Source organism: Bombina bombina, chromosome 4 (genome assembly GCF_027579735.1).
Source record: "Bombina bombina isolate aBomBom1 chromosome 4, aBomBom1.pri, whole genome shotgun sequence".
NCBI lineage: Eukaryota > Metazoa > Chordata > Amphibia > Anura > Bombinatoridae > Bombina > Bombina bombina.
In genome coordinates this window covers 1,168,214,330-1,168,242,296 of record NC_069502.1, presented here as the reverse complement: position 1 = coordinate 1,168,242,296, position 27,967 = coordinate 1,168,214,330, and the positions used below count along the sequence as shown (strand labels likewise).

At 39.9% G+C, this 27,967-nt stretch overlaps 1 protein-coding gene across 1 annotated transcript in view; it reads right to left on the bottom strand.

The window, feature by feature from the left end:
• Positions 1-419: 419 nt before the first annotated feature.
• GALNT14 (polypeptide N-acetylgalactosaminyltransferase 14) overlaps positions 420-27,967 on the bottom strand; it is a 1,042,958-nt gene continuing 1,015,410 nt past the window's right edge. The window contains exons 14-15 of the mRNA XM_053712800.1: positions 19,304-19,423; positions 420-612 (exon numbers count right to left, since the gene is read on the bottom strand). Coding sequence (XP_053568775.1) covers positions 445-612; positions 19,304-19,423 — 288 coding nt within the window. The 3' untranslated portion in view covers positions 420-444. The remainder of the gene's footprint in view (positions 613-19,303; positions 19,424-27,967) is intronic.

The following is a 27,967-nucleotide window of genomic DNA, read 5'->3' as shown; positions in this document are numbered from 1 at the left end:
ATTATCTTCTCTGCTGTGGCCAATTAGAGGCAGTTATAAATAGGTCACTAGAGTGTGCAGCCAATAGCTGTGTGGAATATAACAGTGTGCTGCACTTTTATTTTTAACAGGAACTGAAAAGTTTACCATTTTAAAATGGAATTACAGAAAAGGGGACAAAATAAATAATGAAAGTATATTGCAGAGGTGTTTTTTTTTATATATATACACGATTTATCATTTTATATTACCATCGCAGTGTTTAATATCTCTTTAAATATATTTTCTAATAAAATAAAGCATTTTATTTTGAAACCAAAAAACATCTTTTAAAATCTTATTTTCTTTTAAACATTATCTGATTTTTTGTATCCCCAGTGCTGCTAATGAGAGGTTCAATAAACTTTCCCATGCTGCACTGCAATATTTTTTTTCCTTCATTTTCTTCTCAGATGGTTTGTGTCCTTAATGTGAATCATGAAGCACCATCTCCCATCGCTGACTGATAGCTGTGGAGTCACACGGACTGATCACAATCTCTCTGTTGTTATCATCAGCGTCTCCTATGATTTCTGTGTCCAGACAAAAGTGAGATGCCATGTGTTCAACATGTGACCCCACTTTACTCCATCTCTAATGACAAAAATAAACAGAAAGATTCATTATCAACTGCACTTTATGTCTAAGGAATTAGAAAAGTCTTCAAACATTTTCTAGGCAATAAGAAAGTTTTTACATTTGAATTAAAGGGACAGTCTAATCAAAATTAAACTTTCAGGATTCAGCTAGAACATGGAATTTTAAACAACTTCCCAACTTATTTTTATTATCAAATTTGCTTTGTTCTCTCTGTATTATTTGTTGAAAGCTAAACATAGGAAGGATCATATGTTAATGTCTAAGCCCTTGAAGGCCGTCTCCCTTTGTGGGAGGAAACAGTGTAATTTTGGTGTACACCCGTTACTGAATGACTGGAGATTATATCTGGGGCATCTCTATCTATGAACAAAGCAGACACAATGAGGGGTACTTATCAAGCCGTCTACTTTACCTGCCTTCGCCGGTCCAATACGCCCTCCTAAGCTCGCCTACCATTGCCGCCGCGGACCTGCAAAATTTCGCCTAAGTTATCAAAAAAGCTGTCAAAAAGCCGCGCACCAAGTACGGGGCGATGAGCAGCGGATTGTGAGAGTTATCACTCATCCGATCTCGCTGCTCTTCGGCTTTTTTACAGCTTTATTGCTAGCCTGTCACTAAGCACTCACACTAACTACACTGTTCTACCCCCTATACCGGTGCCCCCGGAGCCCCCCGCAACTCAATAAAGTTATTAACCCCTAAACCGCCACTCCTAGACCCCGCCGCAACTCTTATAAATGTATTAACCCCTAAACCGCCGCTTCTGGACCCCGCCGCCACCTACATTATACCAAGTAACCCCTAGCCTGCCCCCCCTATACAGCCGTCCTCTATAATAAAGTTATTAACCCCTATCCTGCTGATCCCAGACCTCGCCGCAACTAAATAAATAGTTTAACCCCTAAACCGCCGCTCCCGGACCCCGCCGCAACCTGTATTAAACTTATTAACCCCTAATCTGCCCCCCCTACACCGTCGCCACCTATAATAAATTTATTAACCCCTATCCTGCCGCCCACTACACCACCGCCACTGTAATAAAATTATTAACCCCTAAACCTAAGTCTAACACTAACCCTAACACCCCCCTAACTTAAATATTAATTAAATAAATCTAAATAATATTTCTCTTATTAACTAAGTTAATCCTATTTAAAACTAAATACTTACCTTTAAAATAAACCCGAATATAGCTACAATATAAATAATAATTATATTGTAGCTATCTTAGGATTTATTTTTATTTTACAGGCAACTTTCAATTTATTTTAACTAGGTACAATAGCTATTAAATAGTTATTAACTATTTAATAGCTACCTAGTAAAATAAAGAGAAATTAACCTGTAAAATAAAAACTAACCTAAGTTACAATTACACCTAACACTACACTATACTTTAATAAATTATTTCTATTTAAAACTAAATACTTACCTGTAAAATAAACCCTAATATAGCTACAATATAATTAATAATTACATTGTAGCTATTTTAGGATTTATATTTATTTTACAGGTAACTTTGTATTTATTTTAGCTAGTTAGAATAGTTATTAAATAGTTATTAACTATTTAATAACTACCTAGCTAAAAGAAATACAAAATTACCTATAAAATAAATCCTAACCTAAGTTACAATTAAACCTAACACTACACTATCATTAAATTAAATAAATTACCTACAAATAACTACAATTAAATGCAATTAAATAAACTAACTAAAGTACAAAAAATAAAAAAAGCTAAGTTACAAAAAATAAAAAAAATAAGTTACAAACATTTAAAAAATATTACAACAATTTTAAGCTACTTACACCTAATCTAAGCCCCCTAATAAAATAACAAAGCCCCCCAAAATAAAAAAATTCCCTACCCTATTCTAAATTAAAAAGTTCAAAGCTCTTTTACCTTACCAGCCCTTAAAAGGGCCTTTTGCGGGGCATGCCCCAAAGAATTCTGCTCTTTTGCCTGTAAAAGAAAAATACAACCCCCCCAACATTAAAACCCACCACCCAAATACCCCTAATCTAACCCAAACCCCCCTTAAAAAAACCTAACACTACCCCCCTGAAGATCATCCTACCTTGAGTTGTCTTCAGCCAGCCGACCATCGATGGAACCGAAGAGGAGATCCCGAGAGGAAGAAGTCATCATCCAAGGGGCGCTGAAGAAATCTTCCATCCGATGAAGTCATCATCCAGGTGGCGCTGAAGAAGTCTTCCATCCGGGCGATGTCATCTTCCAAGCAGCGTCTTCAATCTTCATCCATCCGGAGCGGAGCCATCTTCAGACGAGCCAACGCGGAGCCATCCTCTTCTTCCCGACGACTACCGATGAATGGATATTCCTTTAAGGGACGTCATCCAAGATGGCGTCCCTTCAATTCCGATTGGCTGATAGGATTCTATCAGCCAATCGGAATTAAGGTAGGAAAAATCAGCCAATCAGATTGAGCTCGTATTCTATTGGATCAGCCAATCGGATTGAACTTCAATCTGATTGGCTGATTTAATCAGCCAATCAGATTTTTCCTACCTTAATTCCGATTGGCTGATAGAATCCTATTAGCCAATCGGAATTTAAGGGACGCCATCTTGGATGACGTCCCTTAAAGGAATATCCATTCGTCGGTAGTCGTCGGGAAGAATAGGATGGCTCCGCGTCGGCTTGTCTGACGATGGCTCCGCTCCGCATGGATGAAGATTGAAGACGCCGCTTGGAAGATGACATTGCCTGGTTTGAAGATCTCTTCAGCGCCGCCTGGATGATGACTTCATCGGATGGAAGATTTCTTCAGCGCCCCTTGGATGATGACTTCTGCTGCTCCGGATCTCCTCTTCGGTTCCATCGATGGTCGGCTGGCTGAAGACGACTCAAGGTAGGATGATCTTCAGGGGGGTAGTGTTAGGTTTTCTTATGGGGGGTTTGGGTTAGATTAGGGGTATGTGGGTGGTGGGTTTTAATGTTGGGGGGGTTGTATTTTTCTTTTACAGGCAAAAGAGCAGAATTCTTTGGGGCATGCCCCGCAAAAGGCCCTTTTAAGGGCTGGTAAGGTAAAAGAGCTTTGAACTTTTTAATTTAGAATAGGGTAGGGAATTTTTTTTATTTTGGTGGGCTTTGTTATTTTATTAGGGGGCTTAGATTAGGTGTAAGTAGCTTAAAATTGTTGTAATATTTTTTAAATGTTTGTAACTTATTTCTCCAACATTGGTGTGTCCGGTCCACGGCGTCATCCTTACTTGTGGGATATTCTCTTCCCCAACAGGAAATGGCAAAGAGTCCCAAAAAAGCTGGTTACATGATCCCTCCTAGGCTCCGCCCACCCCAGTCATTCTCTTTGCCGTTGCACAGGCAACATCTCCACGGAGATGGTTAAGAGTTTTTTGGTGTTTAAATGTAGTTTTTATTCTTCTATCAAGTGTTTGTTATTTTAAAATAGTGCTGGTATGTACTATTTACTCTGAAACAGAAAATGATGAAGATTTCTGTTTGTAAGAGGAAGATGATTTTAGCAGACAGTAACTAAAATCGATTGCTGTTTCCACACAGGACTGTTGAGATGAAGTAACTTCAGTTGGGGGAAACAGTTAGCAGACTTTTCTGCTTAAGGTATGACTAGCCATATTTCTAACAAGACCATGTAATGCTGGAAGGCTGTCATTTCCCCTCATGGGGACCGGTAAGCCATTTTCTTAGTCAAACATAAAAGAATAAAGGGCTTAAAAACTGGTAGACATTTTTATGGGCTAAAACGATTGCTTTATTGGGGCATATTATGCAGATTCTAGCTAATAATTGGCATTATAATCTTGGGGAACGTTTAAAAAACGGCAGGCACTGTGTTGGACACCTTTTTTAGTCTGGGGGCCTTTCTAGTTATAGACTGAGCCTCATTTTCGCGCCATTACTGCGCAGTTGTTTTTGGAGAGCAAGGCATGCAGATGCATGTGTGAGGATCTAAGAATCACTAAAAAAGCTTCTAGAAGGCGTCATTTGGTATCGTATTCCCCTCTGGGCTTGGTTGGGTCTCAGCAAAGCATATAGCTGGGACTGTATAGGGGTTAAATTTAAAAACGGCTCCGGTTCCGTTATTTTAAGGGTTAAAGCTCTGAAATTTGGTGTGCAATACTTTTAATGCTTTAAGACACTGTGGTGAAATTTTGGTAATTTTTTAACAATTCCTTCATACTTTTTCACATATTCAGTAATAAAGTGTTTTCAGTTTGAAATTTAAAGAGACAGTAACGGTTTTATTTTAAAACGTTTTTTGTGCTTTGTTGACAAGTTTAAGCCTGTTTAACATGTTTGTACCATCAGATAAGCTATGTTCTATATGTATGAAAGCCAATGTGTCTCCCCATTTAAATTTATGTGATAATTGTGCCATAGTGTCCAAACAAAGTAAGGACAGTAATGCCACAGATAATGATATTGCCCAAGATGATTCCTCAAATGAGGGGAGTAAACATGATACTACATCATCCCCTACTGTGTCTACACCAGTTTTGCCCACACAGGAGGCCCCTAGTACATCTAGTGCGCCAATACTTATTACCATGCAACAATTAACGGCTGTAATGGATAACTCCATAGCAAATCTTTTATCCAAAATGCCTACTTATCAGAGAAAGCGCGATTGCTCTGTTTTAAACACTGAGGAGCAAGAGGGCGCTGATGATAACTGTTCTGACATACCCTCACACCAATCTCAAGGGGCCATGAGGGAGGTTTTGTCTGATGGAGAAATCTCAGATTCAGGAAAAATTTCTCATCAAGCTGAACCTGATGTTGTGACATTTAAATTTAAATTAGAACATCTCCGCACACTGCTTAAGGAGGTGTTATCTACTCTGGATGATTGTGACAATTTGGTCATTCCAGAGAAATTATGTAAGATGGATAAGTTCCTAGAGGTTCCGGTGCCCCCCGACGCTTTTCCTATACCCAAGCGGGTGGCGGACATAGTAAATAAAGAGTGGGAAAAGCCCGGCATACCTTTTGTTCCCCCCCTATATTTAAGAAATTATTTCCTATAGTCGACCCCAGAAAGGACTTATGGCAGACAGTCCCCAAGGTCGAGGGGGCGGTTTCTACTCTAAACAAACGCACTACTATTCCTATCGAAGATAGTTGTGCTTTCAAAGATCCTATGGATAAAAAATTAGAGGGTTTGCTTAAAAAGATTTTTGTACAGCAAGGTTACCTTCTACAACCAATTTCATGCATTGTTCCTGTCACTACGGCAGCGTGTTTCTGGTTCGAGGAACTAGAAAAGTCGCTCAGTAAAGAATCTTCGTATGAGGAGGTTATGGACAGAGTTCAAGCACTTAAATTGGCTAACTCTTTTGTTTTAGTTGCCGCTTTGCAATTAGCTAGATTAGCGGCGAAAAATTCAGGGTTTGCTATCGTGGCGCGCAGAGCGCTTTGGCTAAAGTCTTGGTCAGCGGATGTGTCTTCCAAGACAAAATTGCTTAACATTCCTTTCAAAGGTAAAACATTATTTGGACCAGATTTGAAAGAGATTATTTCAGACATCACTGGGGGAAAGGGCCACGCCCTCCCACAGGATAGGTCTTTTAAGGCTAAAAATAAGCCTAATTTTCGTCCCTTTCGCAGAAACGGACCAGCCTCTAATTCTGCATCCTCTAAGCAAGAGGGTAATACTTCACAACCCAAACCAGCCTGGAAACCAATGCAAGGCTGGAACAAGGGTAAGCAGACCAAGAAGCCTACCACTGCTACCAAAACAGCATGAAGGGATAGCCCCCGATCCGGGACCGGATCTAGTGGGGGGCAGACTCTCTCTCTTTGCTCAGGCTTGGGCAAGAGATGTTCAGGATCCTTGGGCGCTAGAAATAGTTTCTCAAGGTTATCTCCTGGAATTCAAGGAACTACCCCGAAGGGGAAGGTTCCACAGGTCTCACTTATCTTCAAACCAAATAAAGAGACAGGCATTCTTACATTGTGTAGAAGACATGTTAAAGATGGGAGTGATACATCCAGTTCCAATAAGAGAACAAGGAATGGGATTTTATTCCAATCTGTTCATAGTTCCCAAAAAAGAGGGAACATTCAGACCAATTTTGGATCTGAAGATCCTAAACAAATTTCTCAGGGTACCATCGTTCAAAATGGAAACTATTCGAACGATCCTACCCACCATCCAGGAAAGTCAATTTATGACTACTGTGGATTTAAAGGATGCGTACCTACATATTCCTATCCACAAGGAACATCATCAGTTCCTAAGGTTCGCTTTTCTGGACAAGCATTACCAGTTTGTGGCACTTCCATTCGGATTAGCCACTGCTCCAAGGATTTTCACAAAGGTACTAGGGTCCCTTCTAGCGGTTCTAAGACCAAGGGGCATTGCAGTAGTACCTTACTTGGACGACATCCTAATTCAAGCGTCGTCCCTGTCAAAAGCAAAGGCTCATACGGACATCGTCCTAGCCTTTCTCAGATCTCACGGATGGAAGGTGAACAAAGAAAAAAGTTCTCTGTCCCCGTCAACAAGAGTTCCCTTCTTGGGAACAATAATAGATTCCTTAGAAATTAGGATTTTTCTGACAGAGGTCAGAAAATCAAAACTTCTAAGCTCTTGTCAAGTACTTCATTCTGTTCCTCGTCCTTCCATAGCGCAGTGCATGGAAGTAATAGGATTGATGGTTGCAACAATGGACATAGTTCCTTTTGCACAAATTCATCTAAGACCATTACAACTGTGCATGCTCAGACAGTGGAATGGGGATTATACAGACTTGTCTCCGATGATTCAAGTAGATCAAAAGACCAGAGATTCACTCCGTTGGTGGCTGACCCTGGACAATCTGTCACAGGGAATGAGCTTCCGCAGACCAGAGTGGGTCATTGTCACGACCGACGCCAGTCTAGTGGGCTGGGGCGCGGTCTGGGAATCCCTGAAAGCTCAGGGTCTATGGTCTCGGGAAGAGTCTCTTCTCCCGATAAACATTCTGGAACTGAGAGCGATATTCAATGCTCTCAGAGCTTGGCCTCAACTAGCAAAGGCCAAATTCATAAGGTTTCAATCAGACAACATGACGACCGTTGCATATATCAATCAGGGGGGAACAAGGAGTTCCCTGGCGATGAAAGAAGTGACCAAGATAATTCAATGGGCGGAGGATCACTCCTGCCACTTGTCTGCGATCCACATCCCAGGAGTGGAAAATTGGGAAGCGGATTTTCTGAGTCGTCAGACATTCCATCCGGGGGAGTGGGAACTCCATCCGGAAATCTTTGCCCAAATAACTCAATTATGGGGCATTCCAGACATGGATCTGATGGCGTCTCGTCAGAACTTCAAGGTTCCTTGCTACAGGTCCAGATCCAGGGATCCCAAGGCGACTCTAGTAGATGCACTAGTAGCACCTTGGACCTTCAACCTAGCTTATGTATTCCCACCGTTTCCTCTCATTCCCAGGCTGGTAGCCAGGATCAATCAGGAGAGGGCCTCTGTGATCTTGATAGCTCCTGCGTGGCCACGCAGGACTTGGTATGCAGACCTGGTGAATATGTCATCGGCTCCACCATGGAAGCTACCTTTGAGACAGGACCTTCTTGTTCAGGGTCCATTCGAACATCCGAATCTGGTTTCCCTCCAACTGACGGCTTGGAGATTGAACGCTTGATTTTATCAAAGCGTGGGTTTTCAGATTCTGTAATAGATACTCTGATTCAGGCTAGAAAGCCTGTAACTAGAAAAATTTACCATAAAATATGGAAAAAATATATCTGTTGGTGTGAATCCAAAGGATTCCCATGGAACAAGATAAAAATTCCTAAGATTCTATCCTTTCTACAAGAAGGTTTGGGAAAAGGATTATCTGCAAGTTCTCTAAAGGGACAGATCTCTGCTTTATCTGTTTTACTTCACAAAAGACTGGCAGCCGTGCCAGATGTTCAAGCATTTGTTCAGGCTCTGGTTAGGATCAAGCCTGTTTACAGACCTTTGACTCCTCCCTGGAGTCTAAATCTAGTTCTTTCAGTTCTTCAAGGGGTTCCGTTTGAACCTTTACATTCCATAGATATTAAGTTACTATCTTGGAAAGTTTTGTTTTTAGTTGCAATTTCTTCTGCTAGAAGAGTTTCAGAGTTATCTGCTCTGCAGTGTTCTCCGCCCTATCTGGTGTTCCATGCAGATAAGGTGGTTTTGCGTACTAAGCCTGGTTTTCTTCCGAAAGTTGTTTCTAACAAAAATATTAACCAGGAGATAGTTGTACCTTCTTTGTGTCCGAATCCAGTTTCAAAGAAGGAACGTTTGTTACACAATTTGGACGTAGTCCGTGCTCTAAAATTCTATTTAGAGGCTACTAAAGATTTCAGACAAACATCTTCCTTGTTTGTTGTTTATTCTGGTAAAAGGAGAGGTCAAAAAGCGACTTCTACCTCTCTTTCCTTTTGGCTTAAAAGCATTATCCGATTGGCTTATGAGACTGCCGGACGGCAGCCTCCTGAAAGAATCACAGCTCACTCCACTAGGGCTGTGGCTTCCACATGGGCCTTCAAGAACGAGGCTTCTGTTGACCAGATATGTAAGGCAGCGACTTGGTCTTCACTGCATACTTTTGCCAAATTTTACAAATTTGATACTTTTGCTTCTTCGGAGGCTATTTTTGGGAGAAAGGTTTTGCAAGCTGTGGTTCCTTCCGTTTAGGTGACCTGATTTGCTCCCTCCCTTCATCCGTGTCCTAAAGCTTTGGTATTGGTTCCCACAAGTAAGGATGACGCCGTGGACCGGACACACCAATGTTGGAGAAAACAGAATTTATGCTTACCTGATAAATTACTTTCTCCAACGGTGTGTCCGGTCCACGGCCCGCCCTGGCTTTTTAATCAGGTCTGATGAATTATTTTCTCTAACTACAGTCACCACGGTATCATATGGTTTCTCCTATATATATTTCCTCCTGTCCGTCGGTCGAATGACTGGGGTGGGCGGAGCCTAGGAGGGATCATGTGACCAGCTTTGCTGGGACTCTTTGCCATTTCCTGTTGGGGAAGAGAATATCCCACAAGTAAGGATGACGCCGTGGACCGGACACACCGTTGGAGAAAGTAATTTATCAGGTAAGCATAAATTCTGTTTTTTTTTATTTTTTGTAACTTAGCTTTTTTTATTTTTTTGTACTTTAGTTAGTTTATTTAATTGTATTTAATTGTAGTTATTTGTAGGTAATTTATTTAATTAATTTAATGATAGCGTAGTGTTAGGTTTAATTGTAACTTAGGTTAGGATTTATTTTACAGGTAATTTTGTATTTCTTTTAGCTAGGTAGTTATTAAATAGTTAATAACTATTTAATAGCTATTGTACCTAGTTAAAATAAATTGAAAGTTACCTGTAAAATAAAAATAAATCCTAAGATAGCTACAATATAATTATTATTTATATTGTAGCTATATTAGGGTTTATTTTAAAGGTAAGTATTTAGTTTTAAATAGGAGAAATATTATTTAGATTTATTTAATTAATATTTAAGTTAGGGGGGTGTTAGGGTTAGGGTTAGACTTAGGTTTAGGGGTTAATAATTTTATTACAGTGGCGGCGGTGTAGGGGGGCAGGATAAGGGTTAATAAATGTATTATAGGTGGCGACGGTGTAGGGGGGCAGATTAGGGGTTAATAGGTATCATGTAGGTGGCGGCGGGGTCTGGGAGCTGCGGTTTAGGGGTTAAACTATTTTTTCGTTGCGGCTAAGTCCGGGATCGGCAGGATAGGGGTTAATAACTTTATTATAGGTGGCGACGGTATAGGGGGGGCAGGATAGGGGTTAATAGGTATCATGTAGGTGGCGGCGGGGTCTGGGAGCGGCGGTTTAGGGGTTAATACATATATTATAGTTGCGGCGGGGACAGGGAGTGGCGGTTTAGGGGTTAACATATTTATTATAGCTTGCGGTGGGCTCCGGGAGTGGCGGTTTAGGGGTTAATCAGTTTATTAGAGTGGCGGTGGGCGGTTTAGGGGGTAATAACTTTATTTAGTTGCGGCGGTGTAGGGGGGGGACAGATTAGGGGTTAATATGTATAATGTAGCTTGCGGTGGGCTCCGGGAGCGGCGGTTTAGGGGGTAATAACTTTATTTAGTTGCGGCGGTGTAGGGGGGGAAGATTAGGGGTGTTTAGACTCGGGGTACATGTTAGGGTGTTAGGTGCAGACAGCTCCCATAGGAATCAATGGGATGTCGGGCAGCAGCGAACATGAACTTTCGCTATGGTCAGACTCCCATTGATTCCTATGGGATCCGCCGCCTCCAGGGCGGCGGGTTGAAAACCAGGTACGCTGGGCCAGAAAAGTGCCGAGCGTACCTGCTAGTTTTTTGATAACTAGCAAAAGTAGTCAGATTGTGCCGCACTTGTGTGCGGAACATCTGGAGTGACGTAAGAATCGATCTGTGTCGGACTGAGTCCGGCGGATCGAAGCTTACATCACAAAATTCTACTTTTGCCAGTATCTAGGGCTTGATAACTAAGGGGAATCAGCCTCGCCACAAATACGCTGCGGAATTCCAGCGTATTTGAGGTTGACGGCTTGATAACTACCCCCAATATGTTAATGAAACAAGCATATCTGATATTTTTTTTGGATCTTGTAACTTATTGTTAATAAAATTGGGCTGCAGATTTATGTTTTGTGTCTTTATTCTAAGAAAAGTAAAACAGGTTACCAAATATGGGGGTCAAGCACAAAGTCTACAATGCATACAGCACTAATAAAGCTAATTGTATTTGAAAAGCACTGCAGTGCATGGTACTTAATGATGTATTACTGATGATGACTATGTAATGTGTTTCAATATAGTTTTTTACTCTTAAGAAATAATAACATATAATGGTATTTTTTTAATTAAAAGGACAGTCTAGTCAAAATCAAACTTTCATGGTTCAGATAGCAACTTTCTAATTTACTTTTATAAATAAATTTGCTTTGCTCTCTTGGTATTCTTTACTTAAAGCTAAACCTAGGTAGGCTCATATGCTAAATTCTAAGCCCTTGAAGGCTGCCTCTTATCTCAGTGCATTTTGACAGTTTTTCACAGCTACACAGTGCTAGTTAATGTGTGTCATATAGATATCATTGTGCTCACTCCCGTGGAGTTATTTATGAGGCAGCACTGATTGGCTAAAATGCAAGTCTATCTAAAGAACTGAAATGAGGGGGCAGTCTGCAGAGGTTTAGATACATGGTAATTACAGAGGTAAAAAGTATATTAATATAACCATGTTGGTTACGCAAAACTGGGGAATAGGTAATAAAGGGATTATCTATCTTTTTAAACAATAAAAATAATGGAGCAGACTGTCTCTTTAACCCTTTCATATTATTCATCATTTCATAATTAACATTTTGTAAATGATCATAATAATGAGTATTTTGAAAATTGTATTTACTTCGTGTGAATGTTTTATAGATTAAAAGTGTAATGTGTTTGCTATTTTTAAACACTGGCACAGCTGAGGTTATCCAACTTTGAATTGATTACAGAGCATAACTATGTAAAAAAAACATTAAAAAATGTGTTTTTATAAAGATAAAACTGATTAATTAGATAAGGAAAAAACAAAAAATGTAAACGTTTTAAAAGTGTTTTCTAATGGACTGGATTTCCACTGAAGTTCTAGAGCCCTGGTTTTCATACCTGTCCTCAGAACCCCCTAACAGGCCACATTTTGAGGATATCTGAACTAGGGCACAGGTTAAACAATCAGCTGGTAAGTTAACATTGTTATTTTACCTGCTCTCATCCAAGGTTATCCAGAAAACATGGACTGTTTTGGAGGCCTGAAGACAGGTTTGAAAACCAGTGTTCTAGAGTATTGGAAAAATCTTGAATTTCAAAAACCCAGCTTAAATCTGTTCTAGTAACTTTTCTAAAAGAATGGATTAGATTTTTAGTGTCAAATAACTTGTATCACTATTGTGCTCATAAATGTAGTGACTTGATTTTTTTGCATTATTAAATAGCACAGTACACTGTTTTAAGTGTGGTATATTATAGGCTACATTAGTAGCAATACTTAAAGTATATTGAGATGTAGGGGCAAATACACAGGAAAACTTTTATATATGTAATATGGGCACCCACTATTGAAAATCACCTGTAATGGTAGAAGTAGCATGTCTATATCCATGACAATGCCCAGATGCATTCATTGTTGCAAGAAAACAATTCAGTCTCACATATATCAGGCAGCCATCTTCATGCTTGCAATTATCAGAGGAAACTGTCATTGCTGTTTAATCTGTGTTGGTAGTGAATCCTCAACACTAATCTGTACTTATTCAGGCAAAAAACGTTCCAAAGAAATGCAACACATATTTTTCTTTTGAAAACCTAGCAACAACTATTACACAAAACTAGAATTAAAGTAACCAGTGAAAACTATGTTTATGCATGCACTCAACAAAATTTTAGCAAAATATTTGAGATAAATAAAAGTTACAAAGTTCCATCTTTTTCCTATATAAATATGTTACATATTTTATATACAAAGATACAGGCTTTTACATGGTTTTCATATGTAGAGTTGAGTTTTTAATTGGTCTGCAGTACATACCCCTGTGAAAATAAATGTATGGTTTGCTCCATATGGATATGTGTTGTGACAAAAATATAATTTATGTAAGAACTTGCCTGATAAATTAATTTCTTTCATATCGGGAAGAGTCCATGAGCTAGTGATGTATGGGACGTATGGGATATACAATCCCCAGGAGGGGCAAAGTTTCCCAAACCTCAAAATGCCTATAAATACACCCCTCACCACACCCACAATTCAGTTTAACAAATAGCCAAGTAATGGGGTGATAGAAAAAGGAGTAAAAGCATCAAAAAAGGAACTGGAAATATAATTGTGCTTTATACAAAAAAACATAAACACCATAAAAAGGGTGGGTCTCATGGACTCTTGCCAATATGAAAGAAATTAATTTATCAGGTAAGTTCTTACAAAAATTATGTTTTCTTTCATGTAATTGGCAAGAGTCCATGAGCTAGTGACGTATGGGATAATAATACCCAAGATGTGGTACTCCACAGAAGAGTCACTAGCGAGGGAGGGATAAAAATAAAAACAGCCATTTTCCGCTGAAAAAATTAAATCCACATCCAAAAAATACGTTTTTCTCATAATTGAAAAGAAAAAACTTAAAACATAAGCAGAGGAATCAAACTGAAACAGCTGCCTGAAGAACTTTTCTACCAAAAACTGCTTCCGTAGAGGCAAATACATCAAAACGGTAGAATTTAGTAAATGCATGCAAAGAAGACCAAGTTGCTGCTTTTCAAATCTGATCAACTGAAGCTTCATTCTTAAAAGCCCACATAGTGGAGACTGATCTAGTAGAATGAGCTGTGATTCTCTGAGGTGGGGCCTGACCCGACTCCAAATAAGCCTGATGAATCAAAAGCTTTAACCAAGATGCCAAGAAAATGTCAGAAGCTTTCTGACCTTTCCTAGAACCAGAAAAGACAATAAATAGACTAGAAGTCTTCCTGAAATCTTTAGTAGCCTCAACATAATATTTCAAAGCTCTTACAACATCCAGAGAATGTAAGGATCTCTCCAAAGTATTCTTAGGATTAGGACACAAAGAGGGAACAACAATTTCCCTATTAATGTTAGAATTCACAACTTTAGGTAAAGATTTAAATGAAGTCCGCAAAACTGCCTTATCCTGATGGAAAATCAGAAAAGGAGACTCACAAGAAAGAGCAGATAATTCGGAAACTCTTTTAGCAGAAGAGATAGCCAAAAGGAACAACACTTTCCAAGAAAGTAGTTTAATATACAAAGAATGCATAGGCTCAAAAGAAGGAGCCTGTAAAGCCTTCTAAACCAAATTAAGACTCCAAGGAGGAGAGATTGATTTAATGACAGGCTTGATATGGACCAAAGCCTGTACAAAACAGTGAATATCACTGAAAGAGCAGAGATTTGTCCCTTCAAGGAACTTGCAGGTAAACCTTTATCCAAACCATCCTGAAGAAACTGTAAAATTCTAGGAATTCTAAAAGAATGCCAGCAGAATTTATGAGAAGAACACCATGAAATATAAGTCTTCCAAACTCGATAATAAATCTTTCTAGAAACAGATTTACGAGCCTCTAACATAGTATCAATCACTAAGTCAGAGAAACCTCTATGACTAAGCATTCAATTTCCATACCTTCAAATCTAACGATTTGAGATCCTGACGGAAAATCGGTCCTTGAGACAGAAGGTCTGGTCTTAAAGGAAGTGGCCAAGGTTGGCAACTGGACATCCGGACAAGATCTGCATACCAGAACCTGTGAGGCCATGCTGGTGCTACCAGAAACACAAACGATTGTTCCATAATGATCTTGGAGATCACTCTTGGAAGAAGAACTAGAGGCAGGAAGATATAAGCAGGTTGGAAAAACCAAGGAATTGCTAACACATCCATTGACTCCGCCTGAGGATCCCTGGACCTGGACAAGTACCTGGGAAGTTTCTTGTTTAGATGGGAAGCCATCAGATCTATTTCTGGAAGACCCCACATCTGAACAATTTGAAAAAACACATCTGAATGGAGAGACCACTCCCCCGGATGTAAAGTCCAACGGCTGAGATAATCCACTTCCCAATTGTCGACATCTGGGACATATGCCGCTGAAATTAGACAAGAGCTAGATTCCGCCCAAGAAAGTATCCGAGATACTTCTTTCATAGCTAGGGAACTGTGAGTCCCACCCTGATGATTGACATATGCCACAGTTGTGATATTGTCTGTCTGAAAACACATGAATGGTTCTCTCTTCAACAGACCTGAAGAGCCCTGAAAATAGCACAGAGTTCTAAAATATTTATTGGTAACCCCGCCTCTTGAGATTTCCAAACCCCTTGCACTGTCAGAGATCCTCAGACAGCTCCCCAACCTGAAAGACTTGCATCTGTTGTGATTACAGTCCAGGTTGGACGAACATAAAGAGGCCCCTTGAACTATACAATGGTGATCTAACTACCAAGTCAGAGAGAGTCGAACATTGGGATTTAAGGATATTAATTGTGATATCCTTGTATAATTCTTGCACCATTGATTCAGCATACAAAGCTGAAGAGGTCTCATATGAAAATAAGCAAAGGGGATCACGTCCGATGCAGCAGTCATGAGACCTAGAACTTCCATGCACATAGCCAATGAAGAGAATAATTGAGACTGAAGGTTTCGACAAGCTGAAACCAATTGTATTCATCTCTTGTCTGTTAGAGACAGAGTCATGGACACTGAATCTATCTGGAAACCTAAAAAGGAGACCCTTGTCTGAGGAATCAAGGAACTTTTTGGTAAATTGATCCTCCAACCACGTCTTTGAAGAAACAACACTAGTTGATTCGTGTGAGATTCGGCAAAATGTAAAGACTGAGCTAGTACCAAGATATCGTCCAAATAAGGAAACACTGCAATACCCTATTCTCTGATTACAGAGAGTTAGGCACCGAGAACCTTTGAAAAAATTCTTGGAGCTGTCACTAGGCCAAATGAAAGAGCGTCAAATTGGTAATGCTTGTCTAGAAAAAAGAATCAGAAATCGATAATGGTCTGGATGAATCAGAATATGAAGATATGCATCCTGTAAGTCTATCGTGGACATATAATGACCTTGCTGAACAAAAGGCAGAATAGTCCTGTTATAGTCACCATTTTAAAAGTTGGCACTCTTACAAAACTATTAAAAATTTTCAGATCCAGAACTGGCCTGAATGAATTTTCTTTCTTTGGGACAATAAATAGATTTGAATAAAACCCCAGACCCTGTTCCTGAAATGGAACTGGTAAGATTACCCCTGAAAGCTCTAGATCTGAAACACACTTCAGAAAAGCCTGAACCTTCACTGGATTTGCTGGGACACGTGAGAGAAAAAATCTTCTCACAGGAGGACTTACTCTGAATCCTATTCGATACTCTTGAGAGACAATACTCTGAATCCATTGATTTTGGACAGAATCTGCCCAAATGTTCTGGAAAAAATGTAATCTGCCCCCCACCAGCTGAGATGGAATGAGGGCTGCACCTTCATGCAGACTTGGGGGCTGGCTTTGGTTTCTTTAAATGCTTGGATTTATTCCAACTTGAAGAAGGTTTCCAATTGGAACTAGATTCTTTGGGGGAAGGATTAGCTTTCTTTTCCTCATCCTGTCGAAAAGAACAAAAAATGATTAGAAGCTTTAGATTTACCCTTAGATCTTTTTTCCTGCTGTAAAAAAACTCCCTTCCCCCCAGTGACAGTTGAAATGATTGAATCTAACTGAGAACCAAATAAATTGTTACCTTGGAAAGAAAGAGATGGTATCTAAGTCTAGATTACTATGTCAGCATTCCAATATTTGAGCCACAAAGCTCTTCAAGCTAAAATAGCTAAAGACATAGATTTAACATAAATTTTGATGATATCAAAAATAGCATCACAGATAAAATGATTAGCATGTTGAAGCAAGCGAACAATGCTAGACAAATCAGGATCTGTTTCCTGTTGCGCTAAGCTTCCCAACCAAAAAGTTGATGCAGCTGCAACATCAGCCATGGATATAGTAGGCCAGAATGAAGCCAGAAAATAAATAAGCTTTCCTTAGATAAGATTCAAGTTTCCTATCAAAAGGGTACTTAAAAGAAGTACTATCTTCCATAGGAATAGTAGTACGTTTGGCAAGAGTAGAAATAGCCCCATCAACTTTGGGGATTTTTTCCCAAAACTCCAATCTAACTGCTAGCAAAAGATACAACTTTTTAAACCTAGAAGAAGAAATAAAAGTGACACCAGGCCTATTCCATTCCTTTGAAATCATATATGAAATAGCATCAGGAACTGGAAAAACCTCAGGAGGTTTATAAACAGAATTTAAATGTTTACTAGTTTTCGTATCAAGAGGACTAGTTTCCTCAATATCCAATGTAATCAACACCTCTTTTAACAAGGAAAGAATATACTCCATCTTAAAGAGATAAGTAGATTTGTCAGTGTCAATATCTGAGGTAGGATCTTCTAAATCAGATAGATCCTCATCAGAGGAGGATAATTCAGTATGTTGTCGGTCATTTGAAATTTCATCAATTTTATGAGACGTTTTAAAAGACCTTTTACATTTATTAGAAGGCAGAATAGCAGACAAAGCCTTCTGAATCGCAACAGCAATAAAATCTTTTATATTCACAGGGATATCATGTACATTAGATGTTGAAAGCACAACAGGCATTGTACTTGTACTGATTGATACATTCTCTGCATGTAAAAGCTTATCATGACAACTGTTACATACTACAGCTGGAGATATAATCTCCGCTAACTTACAACATATACACTTAGCTTTGGTAGAACTGTTATCAGGCAGCAGGGTTCCAACAGTGGTTTCTGAGACAGGATCAGATTGAGACATCTTGCAAATGTTAGAGAAAAAAACAACATATAAAGCAAAATTATCAATTTCCTTATATGACAGTTTCAGGAATGGGAAAAAAATGCTTACAGCATAGCCCTCAGCATAAAAAAGGCAAGAGGGGTTTAAATAATACAATTATTTGGTGCCAAGTATGACTCACAACCGGAAATGACGCAACTCGCGTCATGGCAGACGCAACTTTGTGCAAAGAAACCTGGCGTCAACTAAGACGCTGGAAATGATGAATTTGCGTCACCGAATGTACCTTCATGTCAAAAACATTCTCCCCCCAAGAATGAAGCAATAAATATAAGCATTTTGCGACCTCGCAAGCCTAATTTTGCCCGAGAAAATTAATGAAAAAGCAGTCAATTTTTAAGAAGAGACTATACCCCACGTAAGAAAATATAACTTCCTAAATATGTTTCCCAATTTTGAAACTGATAGTCTGCAAAAGGAAATATACATAAACCTGACTCATGGCAAATATAAGTGCAATACATATATTTAAAATTTTATATTACTACATAAAGTGCCAAACCATAGCTGAGAGTGTCTTAAGTAATGAAAACATACATACCAAAAGACACCCATCCACATATAGCAGATAGCCAAACCAGTACTGAAACAGTATCAGTAGAGGTAATGGAATATGAAAGTATATCGTCGATCTGAAAAGGGAGGTAGGAGATGAATCTCTACGACCGATAACAGAGAACCTTTGAAAAGATTTCCCGTGAGGAAAACCATAGAATCAATAGGTGATACTCTTCCCACATCCCTCTGACAAACACTGTACTACTCTGAGAGGAATTTGGCTTCAAAATGCTGAGAAGCGCATATCACAGAAGAAAATCAAGCACAAACTTACTTCACCACCTCCATAGGTGGCAAAGTTTATAAAACTGAATTGTGGGTGTAGTGAGGGGTGTATTTATAGGCATTTTAAGGTTTGGGAAACTTTGCCCCTCCTGATAGGATTGTATATCCCATATGTCACTAGCTCATGGACTCTTGCCAATTACATGAAAGAAACAAGCATGCACTCGCGTGGCACTTCTTTTTTATTCTTGCTATATGTATCATCAATTTATTTATGTTTTTTGTCCTCAAATGTATTACAGTGCCCAAATTATTGTTTAGATTGTTTCTTTTTATCTTTAAACTAATTTAAAAAAGCAACTTTTATATAAAAAAAACAAACATTAAAAGTCAGCAAATTATTTATATCCTAAATAAAGCAGATATAGCAAATAATAGAAAAATACCTGTTTCCCATCTCCTTCTTTACAAGGGAGAAGTATCACTTGTGTTCCTGGAAATAATGTGAGTACTGATAAACACAGCTCCTGCTGTGTGATCTGTTGTCCCTGAGTATACGTCCATTCCTAGAAATATAAACATAAACACTCTTAAAATTAACCATAATTACAATATATATATATATATATATATATATATATATATATATATATATATATATATATATATATATACATACACACACACACACACAAGCTATATGGCCTAAAGTATGTGGACATCTGACCATCACACCTATATGATCTTCTTGGACTTCCCACCATTCCAAAACCATAGGCATTAATATGTATGGAGTTGCCCCCCGTGGCTATAATAGCCGCACCTTTTCTGGAAACGTTAACTACAGAGTATGTCTGTGAGAATTTGTGCCCACTGAGCCAAAATATTATTTTTTATGTCAGGCATTGACAAGAAGGTTTGGCTCACAATTGGCATTCTAGTTCATCCCAAAAGTATTTTACGAGGTTGAGGTCAGGGTTGTGTACAAACCACTCAAGCTCTTCTACACCAAACTTGTCTTTACAGGGGCACATTCATCCTGGAACAGGAAAATGCCTTCTCAAACTGTTACCACAAAGTTGGAAGCAACCAATTGTCTTCACTGGAACTAAGAATTGTAGCCCAAACCCTGAAAAACAGCCCCAGCTTATTTTCCTCCTCCATGAAACTTTACAATAGGCATTGTGCATTCCAGTAGGTAATGTTCTATTTGCGTGCACCACATCTAGATTTTTTTAACAGACTGTTAAACCTGGCATCAACTAAGACGCCGGAAATGATGAATTTGCATCACCGAATGTACCTTCATATCAAAAAAATTCTCGCACCAAGAATGAACTAAGAATTGTAGCCCAAACCCTGAAAAACAGCCCCAGCTTATTTTCCTCCTCCATGAAACTTTACAATAGGCATTGTGCATTCCAGTAGGTAATGTTCTATTTGCGTGCACCACACCTAGATTTTTTTTAACAGACTAGTAGATAGTTAAGCATGGTTCATAACTCCAGAGAACATGCTTCCACTGCACCAGAGTCCACTGGTGGAGTGCTTTACACCACTCAAGCCAACTCTTGGCATGTTAATGTAAGGCAGTGTTTCAAAACTGCAGTCCTCAAGTACCCTTAACAGGTCAGATTGTTATTATAGCTGAACTAGAGCACAGGTGAAGTAATCAGCTGATCAGTAACCATGATTAAGAAACTGCTCTCACGCATCAGCTGATTATTTCACCTGTGCTGCAGTTGCGCTATAATGAAAACCTGGTCTGTTGGGGGAACTTGAGGACCGCGGTTGAGAAACACTGATTGTGTACAGCTGCTTGGCCATGGAAGCTCATTTCATTAAGCTCCTGCAGAACAGTTCTGGTGCTGAAGTCGCTTCCAGAAACAGTTTGGGACTGTGTAGTGAGTGATGCAACATATAATAGCTAATTTTCCACTGTGCATGTTTCAACAATGCAGTCCTGCTCTGTAATTTTGCATGGTCTACCACTTCATGGCTGAGCTGTTGCTGCTCCACTTCAGAATAATAGTACTTACATTTGACTGGGGCAGATCAAGTAGGGCAAATATTTCAGGAACTGACTTGTAACAAAATTGTCATCCTATCAAAGTCACTAAGCTCTATACACCTGTTATCAAATGTGTGACTTAAACACATGAACTCAGTAATTAGTTGGGTTGTCCACATACTTTTGATCATATAGTGTAATATAAAGTTAGGACAATAAATATTTAAACAGTGACAACATTTTCATAACTGTTGCTCTGAATACCACTACAATAGATTTGAAATGAAGCAATTAAGATGTGACTTAAAGGGACAGTATACACAAATTTTCATTTAACTACATGTAATAGACACTACTATAAAGAATAATATGCACAGATACTGATATAAAAATCCAGTATAAAACCCTTTAAAAACGTAGAAGCTCCAAGTTTAGCTCTGTTCGAAAGGTTAGCTGTAAAACCCACTAAAAGTGGGTGTATAGCAAACGAAACAACAGACCCCTCCCCCCACCCCGCTTCCTCTGCATGAAAAGACTCTTTACACAAACAGGAGCAAGCTGGACATCAGTATACTTTAAAACTTTGGGGCTTGGTTAGTAGTATGAAAATCAGGGCAATGTTATTTTAAAAAATAAGCAAAACAATACATTTATTTTTTAAAAAACCTGTATGGGCTATATAAATGGATCATCTACAAAACATTTATTCAAAGAAAAATCTAGTGTATAATGTCCCTTTAAGTGCAGGCTTTCCGCTTTAATGCAAGGGGTTTAACAAAAGCATTGTATGAACTATATATTAACATGAAAGAACATTTTTATTGCTCAAGTTGTTAGGTTGTAAAGAAAGCAATTATATATGCACATATTTATTTGATTACACATTTATCAGTTGTGCATACTATTGTGTAAGGTAGTGTCTTTTTTTACAAGGCATGCACTCTATGCAGGGCAAGACAAAATTAAAAAAATACAGAAGTTTATTTAAAGTGAAATAAGATACTTCATGTAGAAAGCTCCTTTATTTGATTCAATCGATCGCCGCTCTAAGCTCCTACAGCAGAGCACAGCTAAAATAATGTTTTGGCTAAGAGGTGACGTTTTCACCTCTTAGCCAATAGCAGTGCGGTAAATCCGTCTCCCATGGGCGCCAAGACGGATTTACCACATGGCTATTGGCTAAGAGGTGAAAACCTCACCTCTTAGCCAAAATTGTTTTTAACCGTTGGCTGCTGTAGCAGCTAAAAACGGCGATCGATTGAATCAAATAAAGGAGCTTTCTACATGAAGTATCTTATACTTCATGAATGAAAGTGCCCTTTATTTGTTTCAATAGTAAATCCTAGCAATTGTAAAATGCTAGGATTTACTTTAACTTTAATTAAAAAGAAGGACATGAATATATATTAGAAGATTGAATCCTACACCTATATCCCATTCATCCTTGACATTTAGCTTTGCTGTCAATTTTTTCTAATACTAAATGTTATTATCTAGAGCCACACGTGTACCGATAGTTCTGTGTTTAATGTAATTCACACTGAAACACTTATGGTAAAAGGAAAATACCACAGTCATGTCTGTGGTATTCTGCTTTTGCCTTATGTTATTGTCATGGTTACAACGTGACCAGATGACATACATGTAGCAGATTAACTGAATCCATGTATAGATCTGGTGTCAGAGACAAGGGTTGTCTAATAACTAAAGGGGCCCAAGGGTTTACTCCTTTTAGACATACTAAAGAGTACCAGAGTAATGATTAAGTAAACACAGACACAAGGAATTTGGAAGGAAGGACAAGAAGTATGTTGTTAAACTGCAGCTGCTACTGGAATCAATATGACAGGCTGTGGTCAGCAGTAAATGACACAGAATCTTAGGAACACATGTAGACAGACTATAGTTAAGATGATCCTGGTACTTGAATATAGGATGGCGGGAAGTCAGACTGGGGTTACACCACTGCAGCTGATACATCAGGACAAAGACATGGGCCAGCAAACCCTTATTGGGTTAGACAAAAGGCTCATGACTGGGTCGGAGAATTACTCAATCTCTGTGTTTAACTGCAAGCTGATACTGGAGTTAGGAAACTGGAGCAATGCAGTAGCATAGAGACTCCAATGCAGATATGCCAAAAAACAAAGGCAAAAGAGTCAGGAACAAGTCAATATCAATAACATAAAGTTAATACTGTAGACAGACACTAGAGATGAGACAATACTAGAGCCCAGCGCACTAGGTTTAAACTCTTTTATAGTACAGATTACAGATTAGGCAGACTGGAGAAACCAGATATGCAGGTAGAAACCAGAAAGAAAACAGTCAGTTCCAAGTGGGAAAGGCCACAGTTCTTTTGTGGCACTTGTTGAAGATGCTGAGCTGTGAGAGAGGAGACCCAGGGCTCCATGTACTAAAGCGTCAATTTTCTTGCCGACAACGTGTCTGGTTGACTCGCTCGAACTCGCAGCTAGCGAGATGCTGCCCGCCCGCCATCTGTACTAAAAAACATCATAAAAAATGTTGCGTCTGATCTGCATCGAGCGCAGGCGAATGATTCATACATCTGATGCCTCACTAGTTGCGAATGTACTATTATTTGCTTACAACTTGTCAGTCATGTTTGTCCCACGTGACTGTAGGTGTCAGAAACGTCAGATTTGTTGCGGGAACTTATTGCAGCACTATATAAAGTACAATTTATCTATTTTGTCAGACTTCATAATTCCCGAACCTGAAGCTTTTCAAAGCCTTTTATTTTTATTTATAAATTAAGTATGGCTACTTCTCGATTGGATTCACAGACACACAAATCGAAGAATCCACACTTCCCACACCAGCAGAACCTGGATCTTGTTGATATGGTTCTAGACTCGTATGACTATTTATTCGGTTGTCGTGCGAAGCAAACTTCCAGTCTCCGAAAAAAAAAGTATCTGGACTCGTATCAGCGATGCTGTCAGTGCTCAGGGACCTGGGAAAAAGGACATTGACCAGATAAAGAAAAGGTACAACAACATTAAAAGATTTGACAAAGCCAAATTGGCAAAAGAAAAAAATTCTTCACGTGCTACCAGAGGTGGAGCACCTTATGTCGCAGATCTGACCGATTACGAGCAGAGACTGGTGCAGCGTTTAGGCCCCGAAGTTATCGTCGGGATTACAGATGATTGTGATAGCGACCTAAGAGGTACAAAATTTAATAACTCTAATAAATTTGTAGTATTTTAATTGAATGATGATCGTATTCTTATTATCTAGTAGAGTTGTTTTATCCAAATAGTTATTAATTAAATATATTTTTGCAAATCAAATTTTTTAGCGACAATTTTGATTATGTAAAATATAGGCCTATTCTTGCTACATATTTGTTAAAAAACAGAATTTATGCTTACCTGATAAATTTCTTTCTCTTGTGGTGTATCCAGTCCACGGGTTCATCCATTACTTGTGGGATATTCTCCTTCCCAACAGGAAGTTGCAAGAGGACACCCACAGAAGAGCTGTCTATATAGCTCCTCCCCTAACTGCCACCCCCAGTCATTCGACCGAAGACAAGCAAGAAAAAGGAGAAACTATAGGGTGCAGTGGTGACTGTAGTTTAAAAATAAAAAACACCTGCCTTAAAGTGACAGGTCGGGCCGTGGACTGGATACACCACAAGAGAAAGAAATTTATCAGGTAAGCATAAATTCTGTTTTCTCTTGTAAGGTGTATCCAGTCCACGGGTTCATCCATTACTTGTGGGATACCAATACCAAAGCTTTAGGACACGGATGAAGGGAGGGACAAGGCAGGAACTTAAACGGAAGGCACCACTGCCTGCAAGACCTTTCTCCCAAAAATAGCCTCCGAGGAAGCAAAAGTATCACATTTGTAGAATTTAGAAAAAGTATGAAGCGAAGACCAAGTCGCCGCCTTACAAATCGGTTCAACAGAGGCCTCATTTTTAAAAGCCCTTGTGGAAGCTACCGCTCTAGTGGAATGAGCTGTAATTCTTTGAGGAGGCTGCTGGCCAGCAGTCTCATAAGCTAAACGGATTATGCTTCTCAGCCAAAAAGAAAGAGAAGATGCCGAAGCCTTTTGGCCTCTCCTCTGTCCAGAGTAGACAACAAACAATGCAGATGTTTGACGAAAATCCTTAGTAGCTTGTAAATAAAACTTTAAAGCACGAACCACGTCAAGATTGTGTAATAGACGTTCCTTCTTTGAAGAAGGATTAGGACACAGCGATGGAACAACAATCTCCTGATTGATATTCTTATTAGATACCACCTTAGGAAGAAACCCAGGTTTGGTACGCAAAACTACCTTATCTGCATGAAAGATCAGATAAGGGGAATCACACTGTAAGGCAGATAACTCTGAAACTCTTCGAGCCGAAGAGATAGCTACCAAAAACAGAACTTTCCAAGATAAAAGCTTGATATCTATGGAATGCAGAAGTTCAAACGGAACCCCTTAAAGAACTTTAAGAACTAAATTTAAACTCCATGGTGGAGCAACAGGTTTAAACACAGGCTTGATTCTAACTAAAGCCTGACAAAACGTCTGGAACATCTGCCAGACGCTTGTGCAGATGAATAGACAGAGCAGAAATATGTCCCTTTAAGGAACTAGCTGACAATCCCTTCTCCAATCCTTCTTGGAGAAAGGATAATATCCTAGGAATCCTGACTTTACTCCATGAGTAACCCTTGGATTCACACCAATGAAGATATTTACACCATATCTTATGATAGATTTTCCTGGTGACAGGCTTTCGAGCCTGAATTAAGGTATCAATGACCGACTCGGAGAAACCACGTTTTGATAAAATCAAGTGTTCAATCTCCAAGCAGTCAGGTGCAGAGAAATTAGATTTGGATGTTTGAAAGGACCTTGGAGTAGAAGGTCCTGCCTCAGCGGCAGAGTCCATGGTGGAAGGGATGACATGTCCACCAGATCTGCATACCAAGTCCTGTGTGGCCACGCAGGTGCTATCAAAATCACTGAAGCTCTCTCCTGCTTGATCTTGGCAATCAGACGAGGTAGGAGAGGAAATGGTAGGAACACATAAGCCAGGCTGAAGGACCAGGGCACTGCTAGAGCATCTATCAGCGCTGCCTGGGGATCCCTTGAACTGGACCCGTAACAAGGAAGCTTGGCGTTCTGATGAGACGCCATCAGATCCAGTTCTGGTTTGCCCTATAGTTGAATCAGCTGGGCAAATACCTCCGGATGGAGCTCCCACTCCCCCGGATGAAAAGTCTGCCGACTTAGAAAATCCTCCTCCCAGTTCTCTACTCCTGGGATATGGATAGCTGAGAGATGGCAAGAGTGAACCTCTGCCCATAGAATTATCTTTGAAACCTCCAACATTGCCAGGGGGCTTCTTGTTCCCCCCTGATGGTTGATATAGGCTACAGTCGTGATATTGTCCGACTGAATCTGATGAACCTGACCGCAGCTAGTTGAGGCCAAGCCTGAAGAGCATTGAATATCGCTCTCAGTTCCAGAATGTTTATCGGAAGGAGGGCTTCCTCCTGAGTCCACGAACCCTGAGCCTTCAGGGAGTTCCAGACCGCGCCCCAGCCCAGAAGGCTGGCATCTGTCGTCACTATAGTCCACTATGGCCTGCGGAAACTCATTCCCCTGGACAGATGGACCCGAGATAACCACCAGAGAAGAGAATCCCTGGTCTCTTGATCCAGATTTAGCAGAGGGGACAAATCTGTGTAATCCCCATTCCACTGATTGAGCATGCAAAGTTGCAGTGGTCTGAGATGTAGGCGGGCAAACGGAACTATGTCCATTGCCGCTACCATTAGGCCGATTACTTCCATACACTGAGCTACTGACGGCCGAGAAGTGGAATGAAGAGCATGGCAGGAAGTTAGAAGCTTTGATAACCTGACCTCTGTCAGAAAAATGTTCATTTCTACTGAATCTATCAGTGTTCCTAGGAAGTAAACACTTGTGAGAGGGGAGAAAGAACTTTTTCTTCGTTCACCTTCCACCCGTGAGACCTCAGAAAGGCCAGAACAATGTCCGTATGGGACTTGGCGATTTGAAAAGTCGATGCCTGTACCAGAATGTCGTCTAGGTAAAGAGCCACTGCTATGCCCCGTGGCCTTAGAACCGCCAGTAGGGACCCTAAAACCTTCGTAAAGATTCTTGGTGCCGTGGCTAACCCGAAGGGAAGAGCCACAAACTGGTAATGCCTGTCTAAGAAGGCGAACCTGAGGAACTGATGATTATCTCTGTGAATCAGAATGTGGAGATAAGCATCCTTTAAGTCCACGGTAGTCATATATTGACCCTCCTGGACCATAGGGAGGATGGTTCGGATAGTCTCCATCATGAAGGATGGGACCCTGAGAAATTTGTTTAGGATCTTGAGATCCAAGATTGGTCTGAAAGTTCCCTCTTTTTTGGGAACTATAAACAGATTTGAATAGAAGCCCTGCCCCTGTTCCTCCCTTGGAACTGGGTGGATCACTCCCATAACCAGTAGGTCTTGACACAATGCAAGAATGCCTCTCTCTTTATCTGGTTTACAGATAATTGTGAGAGATGAAATCTCCCCTTTGGAGATGAAGCTTTGAAGTCCAGAAGATATCCCTGGGAAACAATCTCTAATGCCCAGGGATCCTGGATGTCTCTTGCCCAAGCCTGGGCGAAGAGAGAAAGTCTGCCCCCTACTAGATCCGGTCCCGGATCGGGGGCTACTCCTTCATGCTGTCTTAGAGGCAGCCGCAGGTTTCTTGGCCTGCTTCCCCTTGTTCCAAGCCTGGTTAGGTCTCCAGACTGGTTTGGACTGGGCGAAATTTCCCTCTTGTTTTGCATTAGAGGAAACTGAAGCTGTGCCACTCTTGAAGTTTCGAAAGGAACGAAAATTATTCTGTTTGGTCCTTAACTTATTGGACCTATCCTGAGGAAGGGCATGACCTTTTCCTCCAGTAATATCAGAAATTATCTCCTTCAGACCAGGCCCGAATAGGGTCTGTCCGTTGAAGGGGATGTTAAGAAGCTTAGACTTTGAAGTAACGTCTGCTGACCAGGACTTAAGCCATAGCGCCCTACGCGCCAAAATGGCAAAACCTGAATTCTTAGC